The sequence below is a fragment of the Xiphophorus hellerii genome, chromosome 5, assembly GCF_003331165.1.
Source record: "Xiphophorus hellerii strain 12219 chromosome 5, Xiphophorus_hellerii-4.1, whole genome shotgun sequence".
NCBI classification, from domain to species: Eukaryota; Metazoa; Chordata; class Actinopteri; order Cyprinodontiformes; family Poeciliidae; genus Xiphophorus; species Xiphophorus hellerii.
In genome coordinates, this window is record NC_045676.1 from 25,759,717 (window position 1) to 25,778,438 (window position 18,722).

Sequence of the window (18,722 nt, forward strand, 5' to 3'; positions counted from 1 at the left end):
ATAAATCGAGGCTTAATGTATTAATATAAATATATCCTTATTTATATGGTTAACTGATGTTTCACACACTCTGAACCTTTTCGTTATGAGGTCAAATAAATAATTTATGACAGCATTACCTCAGGAGAAAGGCCTGCTGCTGCATCAGTTAGGAGAATTTGCATTAAACATTTGTGTTCTTTTTTACAGCATCATTTTGAAGCAGTTTGTTTCAGATCACAGCAGAGCAGCAAAATGACTTCAAGGCTCGCACGTTACATTTTTGGCAACATAAAGCTCCGAGGTTTATTTAAATTTCCCATTGAGGACCGGCTTTCTGTTGTCTATTCTCTTTGTTCTATGAAGGGCCGCTCTCATCTTCTCCCAAACAAGGCAGTTCTTGTCAAAACAATGGCTGGAGAGAAAAACGAATGAAAGCGAGAGAGTTGTAGGGGGATGGATGAGGGCAGCAGTCAGCTGGGTTGTGAATGTACGGGTGAAGAGGTGGAAACTTATATCTGCAGAGAAAAAAAAAAGTATGTCTATATGTGTTGAATTCCAAAACCGAAAAAAAAAAACATCTAATAAACAATGATGGAAAAAAGGGAACAAAAATAGAAATTGCGAGTATTTGTTTGTTAAAAATACATTTAAAACATGCCATTTTAAGGAGCTTACTGGCTATCAAGATAGCTCTCGTCCTGACGGCTGTCCTATCAGGATGTATCGGCTATGTAACACCAAAAAGTTGTATTATTTTTCCATAATTATTTAGTCCTTTTATTTTTTAATGTAGCCTCTATGAAGAGGAAAAACAGAGAAAACACGGAGTTAAAAGCTGCAGCAAATAATCCAAAACGGAAGAGTAGTAGGAGAATGTATCAAAGGCTGGAAACCTCATTATGTCCTCCAAAGTCTGCATGACCTTAAGAATAAATATATACTGTAGATGTACAGTATTATTGTCATGGCAACTCGAGGGCCATGTAAGCATTGGGATCTGGGATGCTTTCAATGCCTCTGAGAAAGTCAGTCTTTTCAATGAAGCAGGAAGCTGGTGAGGGTGAACAGACACCAGGAGTGGGGGGGGGAGAGCACCCATGACGTCATTCACTGTGCCGGTCGGTACTTTCTCCCCTCGAAAGCCTCTTTCTCTGTGCCTCATCCCTCCGGGGAAACAAAAATCTGGGAGTGGCAGGAAGGAGGAGAGCCAGAGGACGAAGAGGAAAGCAGAAGGTGAAGCAGCTAAATATTGACGTCGCATCATCACTGCGTTTACGACAGCAGGTACGTTTTATGTGCCGCGTTTCAGGCGCCACCGCTGCGGCAAAGGGTTGCGATGAAAGGCAATGGATGGGATGGTTTTAAGCGCTGCGACGCTCGTTGTTGTAGGTGTTGTTACTGTCGATGTGTGGAGTGGTGCTGGGAAATAGTGGCTGTTTATTTTCAGTCACGTGTTTCTGGTTTAAAGGAGAATCAAAAACATCACGAAAATGCCACATTTCTAAGCGGTGCTTATCATGATGTTTGTATTTGTGGGTGTTTTTGTTCACCTGCAAACTAAATGGAAAGTTTTGAGGCGAGAGATACAGTAGTAGGGCTATGTGAAATATTACTTCATATAGATCCTGCTGAGTTGAAAATGTCTTTCACTGTTGATTCACGTTGATCAGCTTATATTTAGTTGAACGATCCGCTTCACAGTTTGCTTTAGGATCATGGTTTTATTTCATACCAACAGCAGCTGTTGCACCATTTTATTGTACATGCAGACTTAGCTGTAACGGAGAAGAAGAATTGAAGCTCTGAACAGTTTCGTTCAATCACTGTAGATTGAGGAGCAGAGAAGCCATTTGGAAACTGACTTGATTGAATTAAATTGGCTTGAGTGCAGCCGCTGTAGCACTTACATAATGATGGATGATAGCGCTGTGTATTAATGTGTGTGCCTATATATATATATATATATATATATATATACATATATATATATATATATATATATTTGGGTGAACCAGTGCTTTATTTCAAGAAGACAATCAGTAAGGGGGATGAAAGTGGAAGCATAGAATTAGGTTTGGTTCAGAGATAGAGCTGGGTGACATCTGCGTAGCAGTGACACTGAATACCATGTTTGCGAATGTCCTCAATCTGAAAACCCATATCTGACAGGCATCTGTCATTCAGCAAATACAACAGAGACTCGTTTTTAATGGCGTTGCACTTTGACCTACTGTCATAAATATCAGAGTCGGCTCCACATGTCCTGATTAGGGATACTGCACTGCAAACCTAAACACACTTTAGTTTAAGTTTATCTAGAAATATGGAAACAATCTATAAGCCTTTTAAACTGAGAGCAAAAGCAAATCATCTGCAACAATTATGTAACTATTGGGAATTGATGGGTTTGGGAAACTCAGGAGGAGATTGGCAAGAAAGCCTCAGTGAAAGCAGCAGAAAATAGGGGTGTGTGTGTGTGTGCGCGCGTGTGCCTGCATTAATGGGAAAGGAAAAAGAAGGCATTCATTATGGTCGTCATTTTTCTGGCAAGCAAGCAGACAATTAACTAATGGACGCCTTATAACTTTAATTATGATATGAAATTTGATCATTTGTCTTTTTTAAAGCAGCCCCCTTTGGGATTTTTGTGTTACATTTAATGCTAAAACTATTAGGAGATATGTAAAAAAAAAATATGTAAGACACACGTCTTGCACATGAAAAAAGTGATTTTTGAACATTCTCCCCAGTACAACCTTTTGGGCAGATTTTTTTGTCATTGTAATCATATCATGAAGATTTGAGTATTAGATTCTGATTATTGTTCAATACACAGCTTTCAATATTTGATCTGTACTTGGTAATTTAGTACAAAAACACGCTTTTATACAGTAACCACTTTGTTTAATCGTCAGTAGTTATCCAGCTGAACACATGTGGTAATTAGCAGCACCACTTCATATGTAAAAAAAAAAAAAGTAAAGCTGATACTTAGAGATCTAATGCATTTGCGTTATTAAAGTGTTTTTATGTTGCAATTTGTGGCTACATGAGGGAAGATGTTTCACGTGTGGAAAGTGCAAAATGTATAGCATAGAAAATAATCTAATGTGAAAAATGTTCAGATGTGAAACATGTGGGAAACTCTTTCACATGTGGAATTGACTTTGTACGGGGTGACATGCGAGACATTTGACCTTTGACAGCCAAAAAGCACAGTCGACAAATATTACAGCAAAAATATTTCAGATATAACTCATGTCATATCTAGAACTTATATTGTGCAGTTACATGAAATGTGGCATAAATAACCATTGAATACAACCGCAGCGAAATGGGTAAGATGTGAAAAACGTGTGATGCACATGTGAAACAGGAGGGAAAACTTTACCTGTGGAAAGTTTCTCACACATCTTAGACATTTTTGCTATAACTCTATCCAACTGTTTTTTTGTTGTTTCACATGTGATGGCATCAAAAAAAAATAATTTAAACTTTTTGTTATTCTTGTCAAAGTGTTCAGAGGATGTGGTCACCATTTTGCTGTCATTATTTAAAGCCGTTATTTTCAGTAGTAAATACCTGTGCGTCTGTCTCAGCATGGCCGAGGGCACGGTGTCTATGGCAGAAGTGGAGACGTCCTTCCAGAAGTTTGCAGTCCATGGAGACACCAAAGCAACCGGGAAGGAGATGAATGGGAAGAACTTTGCCAAGATGTGCAAAGACTGTCACATTATAGACGGCAAGAACGTCACCACTACGGATGTCGACATAGTTTTCAGCAAAGTCAAGTAAGACCGAAGCGAGGATCAAATTGAAATATATGTGTATTTATAAGTGAGCAAAATGTCTCAGCAGTACAGAACAGGAGTGTCTGTTTCATATTTGGTGGTTATTCATGCCTGTTTTTCTTTTTCAGAATATTGGAATAACTATTTCGCATAGTCACGTGAAAATGTACAGCGTTTGGTTTTACTTTGTTGAAAGATGTCTCTGAAGCATAATTTATTTCATAGCTACCATTTTTGTATACCAAAATATATCTCAGTATAAATTATCGTCATTTTCACACAGAACCATGATGTGACATGTCTAATTTTGTCACTTAAAAAACAAAAACAGCTGGCAACGCTGTGTGTTTTTGTAGGGCAAAGTCCGCTCGTGTCATCACGTTTGAGCAGTTCAACCAGGCCCTGACAGAGCTGGCTCCAAAGCGGTTCAAAGGGAAAGGCAAAGAGGAGGCCGTTCAGCAGATCTACGGTCTCATTGCTGGGAAGGATCCAGCCAACGCCGGAGTCACTGTAAGTAATTTGGACCCCAAGTGAAGTTGGCGCCCCCACCTTAATAAAACCTAACTGGTGTCAAACCAGTTCTGTTAGATTCAAGAGAACTGCTTCTCAGCACAAACGTAGCTGAGTTGATTGACACCCATTTTGTTTGATTTTGCACATTTTCGGTTGACCTCTGATGACCTCCAAGGAGGATTTATTTTTTTTATTAATATCTTTAAAATGATCAAGATAAAATGAACATTTTTGCTGCCCACACCCTCACAAACGCAGCACAAACGTTCGACGTTAATGTTGCTAGATTTGGGTAACGCTGGGCGGCTGGTGACCTTTTGACCTTTACACTTTTATCAACATCTTCAAAACAAAAGCAGCACAAATGAAATGTTTTGCTGCACAAACCAGCACAAACGTGGTCCAGTTGATTGACACTAATTTTGTTTGATTTGAAGAAGGTGTGAGGATCCGGTTGACCTTTCATGAACCCTGGAAACATTTAATATTTAAAATGATACCGGCACAAACAACATTTTGCTGCACAAACCAGTGAAAACATTTGACACTAATTTTGTTTCGGGAGGGAAGTCAGATTTTTCCACTTGTGGAACTGAGTTTCTGGCAGAAAAATTGCTTTTTCATTTGTTCCTTCTGGGTTTTGGATGCTGCAGCTTTATTGATTTTTACTAACGGTTTTTACACCTTGCATTGTTACGAGGCATAACCTGAGCCACAAGGTTATTTACGACAAGAACTAGTTGGCTTAGCTTCAAGCCGTGACTCATTTTTTATACCAGCAGATGGCACTAGTGCGTAACATATTCCTTTAACAGGGCAGCGAACTCTAGGCTGACTGTTTTCTGTTTTTGTTTATTTGTGCTTTTAGAAAGTTGCGAAAGCAGCAGCAGTGGACAGACTGACTGACTCGTCCAAGTACACCGGCTCACACAAGGAGCGCTTCGACGACTCGGGCAAAGGGAAAGGAAAGTCCGGGCGAGAGGACATTCCAGACACCAGTGGATATGTGTCCGCCTACAAGGGTAGTGGCACTTATGAGGAAAAAGTTAAAAATCCATAATCAAGTAAAACAAACAAACAAAAAATTACATAACCAATGCACTGGGCAGTTTTGAGAACAATAAAATGAGCTAAAACAGCAATTTCATGGTGCACGACATCTAAAGATATCATAATGTATATTGCTGAATGTTATTTAGCAGGAACCAAAGGAAGAATGCTTGCTTTCTAGAGCAGTTCTGCTTTACTTTAATTGTGCCTCACTATAGTTGCAGTCTCCACTGTAAAGGCTTTGAGACATTGTGCTGTTTTACTTAAGCTGTATTGACTCAATGTCAATGAATTGTTAGTTTCGAGAAGCTATACTACTGAGAGCCACTTTTTATTTGCTACCGTTTATATTCCCATTATGACAATAGCAAAATAATAAATGACATTGTCTTTCAGGTTGCACTGACATGAAAAAAAACAAACTGCATTAAACTTTACAGATGAAGTCGTGGCAACTTACAGAGTCTTGATGTGTTTTATTCCTTTAAAATTGCTGTCCTTGCTGTATTTTTAATCATTTGAAGCTTTTTTTTATTTTTTAACTTCTGAAGTAAAATGAATAGACGAAGTGAATTTTCCTAATCTGGATGACGAAACATTAAAGTCCCCCTTAAATCCGTTGAATTCCCTGGTGAAGATCTCCAAATAACCTATAATGAATTAATCTTTTATTGCAGTGATGTATCCAACTCCAAAATGTAGAAAAATGCAACCTTACTTTCAGTACAGACTGATGGATGTTTTGAAACATTTACCTCCAAAGGAGAAATGGAGAGGTTTGTGACGGTGAAGACAGGTTTTTAAAGCACAATGGAGTTTTAGAGTTAGGCTAAGACTAAAATAAAGTCATATTACAAGAATAAATTAATATTACAAGAATACCTGTACTTTTGGCAGAACAGAGATACAATATTGCCAGAAAAAGGTCTTAAAATTATGAAAAAAAAAAGTTGTTTTAATGAGAGAGAGAGAAAAAAAAGAAAAGCTTTGACAGAGATAAGATCTGACGTGACCAGACCAGGAAGTCCATGGTTCTTTTTTTGAAACGGACAGTCATTTAAATAGTTGCTGCGTCTCATAACCTGATGCGCCGGAAGATTATTTCCTTATTCTCAAAAGATATTGAGTACTTTTCATTTGAATGCAGTTTGGTGTAAAGTCCTCATAAAATACAACTTAATTCTCATATTTAAAAAAAATCTATTTTGGCCCTACTCTGGCTTGCAAAAACAGGCCAGGAAGTAGACAGGTCATATAGACCAGTGGTTCCCAAAGATTTTCTTCTGGGCCCCATCAGTGGTTCCCAAAGATTTTCTGGGTCCCCCTATGGATTACAATAAAATCCCCCCCCAGAAAAGAAAAAAAAAAAAATCAACTGAGCACACACATCGTTCAACCAGACATAAACCTATACACATATGTTGTTTTCAAACTCCACTGAAGTTTATTTCACACTTCAGGTTGCAACAAAACTACAAACCATGTTTACAGTGAAACACTTTTGTGTAACTTTTTTTTTCCCCCCCCCATTCATCCATACTGCTTCCTGCGCCCCACACTTTGGGAAACACTGCTGTGGACTGTGAATGCAAAATGTCATGCACTTTCCATCTCTTTTGACAAGCAGAAATACAAGTAGTATTGTTGCAAATTCTGCACTAGAATGTTAAAAAGTTAAATACCTTTTTGAAAAAGATAAAGTTGTAACCAATGTTTATAGTTGTGAAGGTTTTACTGTGTTAGGTCTAAAAATGCACAGTCTGGTGAGTCATTTGCACCTTTTCTCTTTTCAGAATCACACAGATTGAGTGGTTTTGACTAAATGTTACTTATTGAGTTAATAAATTGAATCTGGAAATAGTTTTGAGAGTTAAAATAACTTGATAGATAGAAAGCTGGTTCCAGTGATTTGTACAGGTAAATCGATAAATATAAGTTTCTCAATAGGATTACAAGTCATGTAAAAAAACAAACAAACCTCACTTAGACCCAGAACATTAAAGTTTTACATTTTTATTCGGGGCAGAGTGAAGTTTGACTGTTTCCCAAAAGAAAAAAAAAGCCTTCGAATGCAGGTTGACGTTGAATTGTGAAAATTTATTTCAACAGTTTACTTCCCAAACTTTCTAAAAAAAAAAAAAAAAACATTTACACCCGGTTTGGAATCGCAACATGGCTCCAGTCAAAGAAGAGCACAGTTTAGGTTGGACAAAGCTTTCTGCGTGCTCTCCAGTTTAAACACCACGTCGCACGGAAGGCTCTCCTGTTCAGATCTCCTCTTAATCTGCGTCACTTTAAATACCTCATACGGTGGGACCAAAACTTCTGCTTCCGACTCTCCAAACTTGGAGTACAATGAGACGTCTGCTCCCAAACGGGTGGAAATCTCAAAGCACGTTTTGTCACCAAACCTGTACGGACGCTGATAGCCGAGCAGCGAGCTGGAGGTAAAAGAGCCGAAGCGAATCTGCTGGTTGAGGACATCTTGGCTGAAGTAGCCGTCGACCCTTCGATAGCCAGTCAGCCATCTTTGTAGGGCGCCTCTGCGCGCGCCGAGTCTCTTCAGGGCTCTCGTGAGGAAGAAGTGCAGCGTGTGGTATCTGAACGCGGTTTTGTACGTCACCTTCTGAGTTCTAACCGCGTCGTTGAACTCCGGGTAGACTTCGGGTTTGTCCATCGTGTAAACATAAACGGCCATGATCTCCTCTTTCGCCAGGGTCCTGGAGGAGGGCTTCCCGCGCTTGGGTCTCCATTTCTTGTTGTAGTGTTTCTCTGCTTCGTTCCAGGCCAAGGAGAAATTTGTGTCTCGGTTTTTCTCACTCGGGAGAAAGTCGGTCCTCACTTTACGCTCCATGTCGTCTTCGCAGCCAGCGTACGCGTCGTCCACGGAGTCCAGAGCCATGTCCAGGTAAAACAAGCTCTGCCAGTAGTGACAAATGTTCATGAAGAGGTTTTTCTTCAAAATCTGATAACCCATTGAGATGTGTGTTTTGACAACTTTAACCAAGAGGACACTTTTTGCTTACCTTTGCCGTTTCAGTCAAGGCTCCCAACGTTAGCAGCACTGCTAACCAAACCGCCATCTTTGCCATATGTTACTGTGGAAGACAGTTTTCACTTCAAGGTTCTCAAAATGGTTAAATTACATAAAGTTAGACTAATTTGTAAACAAATGCCTCATTTTTTACACTTTTTTTTAAAAAAGTGCTTAAACGGCTACCACCTCACTTAACAGCATCAGTTCCAGTGGTTATTTTTTTTACAACAAAAAAAATTAACTTTTTCAGACTTTTCTTTGCCAAGTTGCACATCTACACTCTCCTTTAGTGAAGGCAGCCATTCTGCGTGTTTGGTACCAGCTGCAAATCATCTCAATCAGCCTTAGTGCTCTTTTAAAGACTCTGGCCTTTGACTGCAGTGAATAGGAAAATAGCTGAGATTATTAGAAAGATGATGTAACTGATGCATAGTTAGATTGTGTAAATTAGATTTTTGACTATGTGTAAATTAATAATATTTTAACAAGCTTAGTTTATTAAATCATTTTCAGTACAAAGTATCAAAAATATTTGTAATCTTTGAATTCATATTTAACTTATTCCATTTTTTCCTTTTTTACTTAATATCAGTGCAGTAATGTTGGCTGCATTTTACCTTTGCGTGTCTTTATTACTGATTTTCTTTGTCCAGCGATTTCACTTACAACAGTTTAAAAATTTCAGCTGTTATTATGCAAGGCAATGTCTTTTGTTAAGAGGAGAATTACAATCCAAACCTTCATAATATAATGAAATTAGTGATCCGTTTCTAAAATGTTAGCTAACTTTGATGAGGTTTGTTTGCTTTAAACGCATGTATTTCTGACTGATCATGAAGTCTTAATGCAACCTGGACTTCTTTTGCTTGGTATCCCACATTATAAATGTTAAGTTATTCACTGTTTGATGCAATTCAATAAGTGTATTCCAACCAATGTAACTTTATTATGGCAAAATATGACAAATCTTAAAATAATGACAAGTCATCGTAGTATGATCTCAAACAAGACATTTGAAATAAATTTGCATTCACCATACAGATATAACCAGAAGCGTTTACATATTAAAAACCAGAACATGATTCAATTATAAAACAAACACATCCAGAAAAGTGCATGCATTTTTGTGAGATTTATTAAAACAGAATAGTCAAACAGGAAATATAACAGTAGTAGAGAAAAATTAATACCAGCTATGAAATATTTTCTTTTGTCTTTTTTTTAGATTGTTGGTTCAGTTCAGTACATGTATATAGAACCATTTCACAATAAATATCTAATATAAAATAGTCAAATGTATTCATTATCACATCCTACTTGTCCAACACAATTCAGTCAGATTCAGATTCAGTTACACATTCAGTCCAGTTCAAATGAAATTGCAGTTTAAAATATTCAAATACAGATTATTATTTTATGGCAGTTAATATTTTTTCTCTCAAACAGAAACAACTATTTGCTTAGAGCAGTCAGGTTAGTATCTTCAGCAAGCAGGAAGTGACAGTGGGAAGGAATGATCTGCTTTCAGCAATATATTGAGTTTCTAAGTGCCAAAATATAATAAATACAGAAATCATTATTATTATTAGATTATTTATGAATGTCATAGATAACATGGAAGCAGAATTGTATAAATGAATGTATCAACAATTAATTAAATATCAGGAATTTAATCAAAACATTATTTTTTTATAATTAATTGTGAAATTGTTCAGTCAAGGTTAGCAATTAATATATGTTGCAAACAATTTAAGTAATAATTATATGACTTCTTTATTTTGTGCATGTTTGGACTTCCATAAAACAAATCTCAGTCTGCCTTTATGGGTAGTGACAAAGAAAAGCACAGCCGCATGGGTTTAGGATTACTTTGAATTAGAAAAGGAAAGTGAACATAAAGTTAATAATTGTAAGACTAACAAATATTTGATGTCCCTTTTTATAAAATTTGTTTTACTTTTGAAAATGTTTCCTAATGTGAATTATTCAGTCTTGTATGTTTCTTATGATTATATTTACGGTAATTACTTATAAAACTAAAATTGGGCAGACTATACTTGACTTATGTCTAACTTTGCACAATGCTGCTTTTTTGGGGGGACATTTCATCACAAATCTGACTTGGTGAGAGCACAGTTTAAACTGGAACGTGTTTTTCTTGTGCTCTTCAGTTTGTAGACAACCTGGCATGGAAGGAAATTCTTCCCAGATCTTTTCTGTATGTCTGTTACCTTAAAAACCTCATACGGAGGGATCAGGACCTCGTTTTCCCATTCAAACATAGAGAACTTTGAGATGTCTGCTCCAAAGCAGGTGGTAATCTCAAAACATGATTGGTCGCCAAAATGAGGAGAAGGATAACCACCCTCTGAGCTGGAGGCAAAGCCACCGAAGCGAATCTCTCTGTTGATCTCGGTTTCAAATTTGCAGTTGGTTCTCCGATAAGTCTTGACACACTGTGGTGCATTGCGCTTGAGGGAGCGTAGGGCCATGGTGAGGTAGAAGTGTAGTGCATGATATTGAAATTTGGTCGTGTACCCAGATTTTTGTGTTCGGACTGCCTTATTGAACTCATCGTATATTGGCGGCATTCCCAAGGTATAAGCATGAATAGCCATGATTTGTTCTTTCTTCAGCCTTGAGCTGGTGGTTGCCCAATTATTGTTGTAGCATTTTTGTGCTGCACGCCAAGCCTCTCTAAATTCACCCTTTTTCTCCGTATTTAGCAAACTGGCCACTCTTTTTCCCATTTCATCTTCGCAGCCGTTGTACATGTCGTCAACAGAGTTTGGAGCTAAATCCAGTGGGAATGAGCAAATCTAAACAGAAAACAAAGGAAACGTGTTACTCATTATTAATATTTACTCTATCCATATGTGCATTTGCACTTATTAAAACACCCTTACCTTCTTTTGTGGTGCCGGAGCCCCAATGCAATATTTGATTGATAGCAGGACCAGTGTCCCAATTATTATTGCCATCAAGACAAAAAGAAACCTTTTGTTTAACAGCATGTTAAAGATTTCTCAGTGAGTCAGTCACTCTATAAAAAAAAATCCTGTGATGCTCCTGTTCCAATTCTCAATCGAGCAGAAATAGCTGGAGCCTGGGACTTTGGTTTGTGACCTGAAACTGTTTTCAAGCTCGTCCGAAACTCTGTGATGTTGCTCTGCTGTAGCTAATCCTCCATCTTCTTTATGTAGATGATCTTCCCATATCTGAACTAAGATTCTGTTAAGACCAGCATACATAGAGTTATAATAATCCAAGCAAAACATATGACTTACTTTCAAAAAGTCCTTTGTTTGAATGTACAGTTTACTAACGCTTCTTAGCTGGAAAAAGCTCTTCTTCACTTTTTCTTTGATTGGTTTGTCAAAAAAGAGGAACTGTCAGAGACAGTTCATCTTTCTTTTTCAGTAGATGCAAATATGAATTTTAAAATCTACAGTTCTATTTACTTATTTTTGAACAGTGGCTCAGGGTTGCACTTTTTGTTTAAAGTGTTGAGAAGCTGATGGTATCTGGCTGTAGATGATAGCTAAGGGATCAGAGGATAATGTACCCATAGCTTCATAGTAATATAAACATATGTTAGGAAATATTAGTAAGCTCTTAAGTAATAAAAAGAGCAGGTATCTTAAACAACATTATCAAGAATTATAATAAGTGTAATCAGTGTTAAAATTTCTCCTCTACTTTGAATTTATATTAGTAATCTTAGTATCAAGACTTTTCTGTTGGGTTACAACTTGTCATATTTTTGATCCATCAATTTTAACACCATATTTTCTAATGTCCCTCCTTAAAAAAACAACACGTTTCATTTTTCTGGTATTTAATGCAACAAATTTGAAGAGACAAGCAAAAAAGTATCCGTACCTGAGATGTATAAAGTCCATCTGTATTGGTGAAGGCTGACACGGAAATTCTTTAATGAAAGGGTAGAGAAAACTGCTAAGAAATGATAAAGATCGATCTTTGTCTTTAAATGTTTTATTTAAAGCGTCTGACTCTGGGAGTCAGAGAAGCAGAGCCCCAAAATGAAGTTGTACATAAACCTTAATATGCTTCACAGTTAGTCACATCCTGTCTTTACACACGCACGTATAGGAAATGACATACCAAAGGGGAAATATTCAGCCCCTTTTAGAAACAGAAAATAAAACTCGATGCATAGAAGTACACATAAGCGGAAACCTGCTTGCTCTGTGGTTTTCACCCACTTGATCTGATCTATTAAGTGATCCTGCTTGATGCGCTGTCTTAAAACACTGTTTGTATGCATAAACCTGCAAAGGAAATGAAACAGACACATCTATAAAAATAAGAATGCAGACATATGTATCTGCATTCTCTCTGCTGGGCAGGTAAATCATTTTCATTGACCTTAAAAGAATATATACTTTTTTTTTTATTTGTTACTCATGTTTATACCAGCAGATGGTGCTAGTGCATAAAACATGTTCCTCTGAAAATGCAGTGAAATCTAGGCTGACTGTGTATTTTGTGTATTCCTTTTCATATCTAAACTGAAAGAAGTGGGAAGTTTATGATTGTAACACAAATGAATGTGCTCTTCAAATATTTTATGTCCCTTGTATAAAATTGGTTTTACACTGAAAACTGTTTCCTAATTTAAAGTTTTACATAAAAAGGCCTGTAAATGTGAATATTTACTTTTATGTTTGAAACAATAGTCCTTTGTTATCATATCAGACATAAGTGTGAAAAACTAAAATTCGGCACAGTGCTGCTTGTATTTATTGGGACATTTCATCACAAATCTGACTTGGTGAGAGCACAGTTTAAGCTGGAACGTGGGTTTTTTGTGCTCTTCAGTTTGTAGACAACCTGGCAGGGAAGGAAATTCTTCCCAGATCTTTTCTGTATGTCTGTTACCTTAAAAACCTCATACGGAGGGATCAGGACCTCCTTTTCCGATTCAAACATAGAGAACTTTGAGATGCGTGCTCCAAAGCAGGTGGTAATCTCAAAACATGATTGGTCGCCAAAATGAGGAGAAGGATAACCACCCTCTGAGCTGGAGGTAAAGCCACCGAAGCGAATTTCTCTGTTGATCTCTGTTTCAAATTTGCAGTTGGTTCTCCGATAAGTGGTGACACACTGTGGTGCATTGCGCTTGAGGGAGCGTAGGGCCATGGTGAGGTAGAAGTGTAGTGCATGATATTGAAATTTGGTCGTGTACCCAGATTTTTGTGTTCGGACTGCCTTATTGAACTCAACGTATAGTGGTGGTTTTTCCAGGGTGTAAGCATGAATAGCCATGATTTGTTCTTTCTTCAGCCTTGAGCTGGTGGTTGCCCATTTATTGTTGTAGTATTTTTGTGCTACACGCCAAGCATCTCTAAATTCACCCCTTTTCTCCGTATTTAGCAAACTGGCCACTTTTCTTTCCATCTGATTTTCGCAGCCGTAGTACATGTCGTCAACAGAGTTTGGAGCTAAATCCAGTGGGAATGAGCAAATCTAAACAGGAAACAAAGGAAACATGTTACTCATTATTAATATTTGTTCTATCCATATGTGCATTTGCACTTTTTAAAACATTCCCCAAAATAATGCACCCTAACCTTCTTTTGTGGTGCCGGAGCTCCAATGCAACATCCGAATGATAGCAGAACCACTGTCGAAACTGCTAGCATTGCCATCTTGTGTCAGCAGACAACTAGAAAGCATGACAAAAAAGAGCTTTTTGTTTAACAACATGTTAAAGATTTCTCTATGTATCAGTCAGTCTTAGTAAGAAATAAAAAATAAAAAAAAGAGCAGAAATAGCTGGAGCCTGGAACTTTGGTTTGTGAGCTGAAACTGTTTTCAAGCTCCTCCAAAACTCTGTGAAAGTTGCTCTGCTGTAGCTAATCCTCCATCTTCTTTCTATAGATGATCTTCCCATATCTGAACTAAGATTCTGTTAAGACCAGCATATATAGAGTTATAATAATCCAAGCAAAAGATATGACTTACTTTCAAAAAGTCCTTTGTTTGAATGTAGGACCTCAGTTAACTAATGCTTTTTGGCTGGGAAAAAGCTCTTCTTTTTGTTTTTGATCATATTAAGAAGAACTGTCAGAGACCATGCCACGGTTTTTGTTTATGGATAGAGTATGAATTTTAAAATCTACAGTTCACTTTACTTATTTTTGAACAGTGGCTGAGTGTTGCACTTTTTGTTTAAAATTTTCAAAAGTTGATGGTGGCTGGCTGTAGCTGATAGCTAAGGGGTCAGAGGATAATGTACCCATAGATTCATAGTACCATAAAGATTTGCATTAGGAAATCTTAATAGGTTTATAAGTAAAAAAATAAAAAAGAGCAGGTATGAACAGACACAAACATCTTAAACAATATTTTCAAGAATTATGCTATCTAATTATGTTAAAATTTCTCCTCTACTTCAATTTACCAAACTGGTACAAGACTTTTTCTATTGGGTTACAACTTTTCATCATATTCTTGATCCATCAGTTTTAACACCGTATTTCCTAACATCCTTCCTTTAAAAAAAACATTTTATTATTCTGGTATTTAATGCAACACATTTGAAGAAACCAACAAAAACATCTGTACCTGAGATGTAGAAAATGCTTCTGTATGGATGAAGGACCCCTGAAAAAAAATTTGTTTTTGCCAAAACACAAATTAAAGCTTAAAAAAGAATGTTAAAAAGTGATCAAAAATAAGGAAACGTACAAAATTCAAAAGTTTTGAAGGACTAAACTCAAGAAACTCTCTTCTCTCGGTATCATTTAGGGTTTTATACAGAAAAAAGAAGGAGGAGTTCTCAAGCTGATGATTTCCACACAATACCAAACATAGAAGTCTCTTGTCAGTAAAGGAACAATATCACGTAGTTTTCCCTTTGCAAATTTCAATATCACTATCCTTAACTGGCAGGTTGAAACGTTTGGAGGTTGTGGCTTCTTTCTAGATGCTAATTTTAACTCATTGCTTGGCCTCCTAACTATGTCATTGACTGCAACGTGTCGAAGTCATGCACGTCAAAGTCCCCGTCTGTCTCTAACTCTAATTCAGAGCTATACCTGCACATTGACCAGAGCCGACATGTTCCAGTGCCACACTCAACGGATGTCACTGCTGCTTTTCAACCATTAGGCCTGAATTGTTACTGTTGGATTTTAACTAGTTACATTGTTGAAGTTATAGCACATGCATTACTAGTGATTTGCCATACAGCTCCATGTAAGAGACCAATAATCTGTTAGGAAGCTGGAAGCATGTTAACATGTTCGTTAAAATCCAGCCGTTTGGTCGGAAGCAAACCAAATCCGTATATTTCAGAGGAAAGTTCAATTGGCAAGAGCCACTAGAGTGCTCGTGTTAAAATTCATTGTGCTTCACTGGTGGACAAAGCCCCGTCTGTGGGGACAGACGTCCAGCCTAAACGTTCGTGGTACGTAGGCTGGTTACTGAAAGCCTCAACAGATGTCTTCTCAAGAGGTTGAAGGTGCATGACCACTGGAGGGAAGTTCAAACGGTGTATGCTTGTCAATCTTTAACAGCCGATCGGAGGAACGGAGGAAAAAATAGGTTGGGATAAAGGATGAGGATGATTGAAAAGGGAATGTAGGTTAAAAGAGGTAGGGGTGGGTATAACGATGGAGTAGGTGAGGAATTATTGGAAAAGGATAAAAAAAGTCTAAGGTGGTAGGTAGGAAGCAGGTGCAAACAAGGGGATAGAAATATATATATGAAGTTTCCAAATACATAATTGGTTGTGCAATCATTAAAGTTGGATTTGTCAACTACTCAAGTTGTTGAGCCACAAGTGTCGTAAGTATTTTATGCTGCTTTTGTGGTGTACACCACCTCCTTGTGCGTGACATTAACTAAAGAGGAGAAAAGTTTCTAACCACAAACGGGAAGCTGTAATGTTTGTCACTGTGCGTCTAATCTGGTGTTTCATGCTGCATTTGAGAAATGTACCGTACACCTGTGATTCTGCAGAGACCGCTAAAGTCTTCTTCCTAGACATGATTCAAAGCAAAACTGGTGTGTCGAGGATAACAATTAAGCATCCATTGGAAAGAATATCTTTTCTCTTCTTTTTTTTTTTTTACACTGCCACATTTTTACAACTTGCGTACCAACTGCTAACAGGTTACACATATTCACTGCGGCAATAATTGAGGTAACAACACATTTTAATTTACTAACACCTTCCCAAATATCCCATTTTTGTTAGCATTGTTCACATACAGGCATGAAACAACTGTGATAATGCTCACTTTCACTAAGATGGTCAATCATTAACGAAGCATTTATCAAAGACAGACGATCTTTCTTTTACACATGTATTTACCTATTACGAGTGTGTTTACACCGTATTAACTTTATTGAAATAGTTTTTATATTAAAACTGGTGTTTCTTCACAGTGAAATCATTAGTCATAAGCAGCATCCTGAATCAAACTGTGTGGATAGGAAACATAAAAATAAAAGTAATAATAAGTACATTAGGTATCTGGAAAAAACCAAACAAACAAAAAATCTAGGATTATTGTCTTTTAAGGTCTTTTTATGGACTTCTTGACACACCTGGTTAAGAAGCCTAAAATATCATGCAACAACAGTGTCATCAAGTGTTTATTTAGTAACCTCCCACTGTAAAAACGACACAGTAAGAATAAAAATGTGATCTTCTGGAGAAGAATCTGAAATAATTCAAAGTTTAGATTTAAATGCTGTGCCATCCTGACAAGTGGCGGGTATGTTGGAATTTGAATTTCTGTCATTTTAAGTAAATCTGTGAATATAATCATTGTTATTTATTCATCTATTGTTACTGATTATTAAGTTACAAAATAATGAAAACTTACAAAAATGTCACAAATGAAGCTGCAAAGTCTATCCTCTTAATGAGGTTTTCTACTCCTCCTTTATAGCACTTTTATTTGCGTTTCAATTCATAAATCCTCATGAATGTGTTTGATAAATAATTCCAACCAACATTTTGCAAAGAGTGTTTTATCAGATTAAATGTTGATCAAAATGGACCAGATGTAGGACTACAATGGGCTGATTTCTGTTTGTATTTATTCTGTATATTTTATTGGTTTTAGTAACAACTGTTGACTGATGATGACTGCTGGTTCAATTCCTGTCATATCTGGACTTACATTTATACTTTTTCCTTTTACTTTGATTGTGTGTCTCTAAGTTTTTATGTCTTTTATATATGTGTTTACATTTTTAAACATCAGTTAAAAGCAAAAATACATCCAAAGCTATGTTTGACCTGATTTCATTAAATGGTCTTCATGTTTATGATGGTGAAACTATGCATGTATTAGCTTTTATCCGAATTTAAAAATGTTTCTTTTTGATAATACAGTAGTAATTAAACAGAAATACATGTCAAAATAAATCGAATCTGCTCTTATGTGTCACTAAAATTGGAAATAATTTTTAAGGATTTATTTGGATCAATTATCAATGAAATGTGCAGTTTAGGTTGGACAGAACCTTTTCTGTGCTCTTCAGTGTCAACACAACGTTACATGGAAGCTCCTCGTTCTCAGATCTCTGCTTTATGTCTGTAACTTTAAAGATTTCATATGGAGGAACCAGGACTTCTCCCTCTGATTCTCCAAACTTGGAGTACAGTGAGACGTCTGCTCCTAAGCAGGTGTAAATCTCGAAACAGGTCTCGTAGCCAAATTTTTCTTTGCGGGGATAGTTTCCCATCGAGCTCGAGGTGAAAGCGCCAAAGCGGATTTCTTTGCCGAGAACGCCCAGCTCGAATTTTCTGTTGACCCTCCGGTAAGGCATCTTTCTGTGTTTGGCTTACAAGCGTTGAGAGCTCTGAGAGCTCTGAGAGCGCCAGTCAGGAAGAAGTGCAGTGAGTGATACTGAAACGTGCTCGTGTACTGAGCCCTCTGTTTTCGCAATGCGTTGTTGAATTCTGTGAATATTTCTGGTTTGTCCAGAGTGTAAGCATAGACGGCCATGTTTTGTTCTTTCTCCAGAACTTGGGATTTTTACTTCCTAGGCTTGGGCTTCCATTTCTTATTCTACTCTGTTGCCGCTTCGTCCCAAGCCAGCCTAAAATTTTTGCTCATCTTTTTCTCTCTAGCCAAAAGCTCTGTCATTACTTTGGTCGCCATCTTGTTCTCGCAGCCTTTGTACATGTCATCGAGTTTTCAGCCTTGTCCAATGGGAGTGGAGTATCAGTCTGGGATCTGTAAATCTGCCAGAAGACAACAAGACAGATGTTAAACATTTTCTTTACCTTTATGTCTGAATCAAAAAACTCACAAATCTGTTTGTCTCATTTTAAATTACCTTTGCAGTTGAGACAGACTCTC

At 37.3% G+C, this 18,722-nt stretch overlaps 4 protein-coding genes across 8 annotated transcripts; 1 reads left to right on the forward strand and 3 right to left on the reverse strand.

Moving 5' to 3' along the window:
- The first annotated feature begins 1,077 nt into the window (after positions 1-1,077).
- On the forward strand, positions 1,078-5,795 carry tppp2 (tubulin polymerization-promoting protein family member 2). Of its 2 annotated transcripts, none has more exons than XM_032562198.1 (4): positions 1,078-1,266; positions 3,582-3,773; positions 4,130-4,283; positions 5,155-5,795. In XM_032562198.1, exons 2-4 carry the CDS (start codon positions 3,583-3,585, stop codon positions 5,344-5,346), a joined length of 537 nt encoding a protein of 178 aa, XP_032418089.1. In that variant the 5' UTR covers positions 1,078-1,266; position 3,582; the 3' UTR covers positions 5,347-5,795. The 2 variants fall into 2 exon arrangements, with proteins under 2 accessions (XP_032418089.1, XP_032418090.1); XM_032562199.1 differs by lacking the exon at positions 1,078-1,266 and adding an exon at positions 1,349-1,367.
- A 1,692-nt stretch (positions 5,796-7,487) lies between these two features.
- LOC116720642 (ecto-ADP-ribosyltransferase 5-like) lies at positions 7,488-8,765 on the reverse strand. Its single transcript, XM_032564020.1, has 2 exons — positions 8,363-8,765; positions 7,488-8,256 (listed from the first exon to the last, which is right to left on the reverse strand). Exons 1-2 carry the CDS (start codon positions 8,426-8,428, stop codon positions 7,519-7,521), a joined length of 804 nt encoding a protein of 267 aa, XP_032419911.1. The 5' UTR covers positions 8,429-8,765; the 3' UTR covers positions 7,488-7,518.
- Positions 8,766-9,291: 526 nt separating this feature from the next.
- LOC116719330 (erythroblast NAD(P)(+)--arginine ADP-ribosyltransferase-like) lies at positions 9,292-15,092 on the reverse strand. Of its 4 annotated transcripts, none has more exons than XM_032561821.1 (3): positions 14,965-15,092; positions 13,968-14,062; positions 9,292-11,192 (listed from the first exon to the last, which is right to left on the reverse strand). In XM_032561821.1, exons 2-3 carry the CDS (start codon positions 14,043-14,045, stop codon positions 10,482-10,484), a joined length of 789 nt encoding a protein of 262 aa, XP_032417712.1. In that variant the 5' UTR covers positions 14,046-14,062; positions 14,965-15,092; the 3' UTR covers positions 9,292-10,481. The 4 variants fall into 4 exon arrangements, with proteins under 4 accessions (XP_032417712.1, XP_032417709.1, XP_032417711.1 ...); XM_032561818.1 differs by lacking the exons at positions 13,968-14,062; positions 14,965-15,092 and adding exons at positions 11,280-11,604; positions 12,256-13,156; XM_032561820.1 differs by lacking the exon at positions 9,292-11,192 and adding an exon at positions 12,354-13,863.
- Positions 15,093-17,598: 2,506 nt separating this feature from the next.
- Positions 17,599-18,659, reverse strand: LOC116719331 (ecto-ADP-ribosyltransferase 5-like). Its single transcript, XM_032561822.1, is given in 2 exon segments — positions 17,599-18,180; positions 18,183-18,659. Coding segments are annotated over 2 exon segments (516 nt in total). The 5' UTR covers positions 18,366-18,659; the 3' UTR covers positions 17,599-17,847.
- Positions 18,660-18,722: the final 63 nt, after the last annotated feature.

Coding starts and splice junctions, on each gene's coding strand:
- tppp2 (XM_032562198.1), top strand. CDS start 3,583: ATGGCCGAGGGCACGGTGTCTATGGCAGAAGTGGAGACGTCCTTCCAG. Junction 3,774..4,129: donor ATAGTTTTCAGCAAAGTCAA/GTAAGACCGAAG, acceptor GTGTTTTTGTAG/GGCAAAGTCCGCTCGTGTCA. Junction 4,284..5,154: donor CAGCCAACGCCGGAGTCACT/GTAAGTAATTTG, acceptor TTGTGCTTTTAG/AAAGTTGCGAAAGCAGCAGC.
- LOC116720642 (XM_032564020.1), bottom strand. CDS start 8,428: ATGGCAAAGATGGCGGTTTGGTTAGCAGTGCTGCTAACGTTGGGAGCC. Junction 8,257..8,362: donor CCTTGACTGAAACGGCAAAG/GTAAGCAAAAAG, acceptor CACTACTGGCAG/AGCTTGTTTTACCTGGACAT.
- LOC116719330 (XM_032561818.1), bottom strand. CDS start 11,387: ATGCTGTTAAACAAAAGGTTTCTTTTTGTCTTGATGGCAATAATAATT. Junction 11,193..11,279: donor CTCCGGCACCACAAAAGAAG/GTAAGGGTGTTT, acceptor TTTTCTGTTTAG/ATTTGCTCATTCCCACTGGA.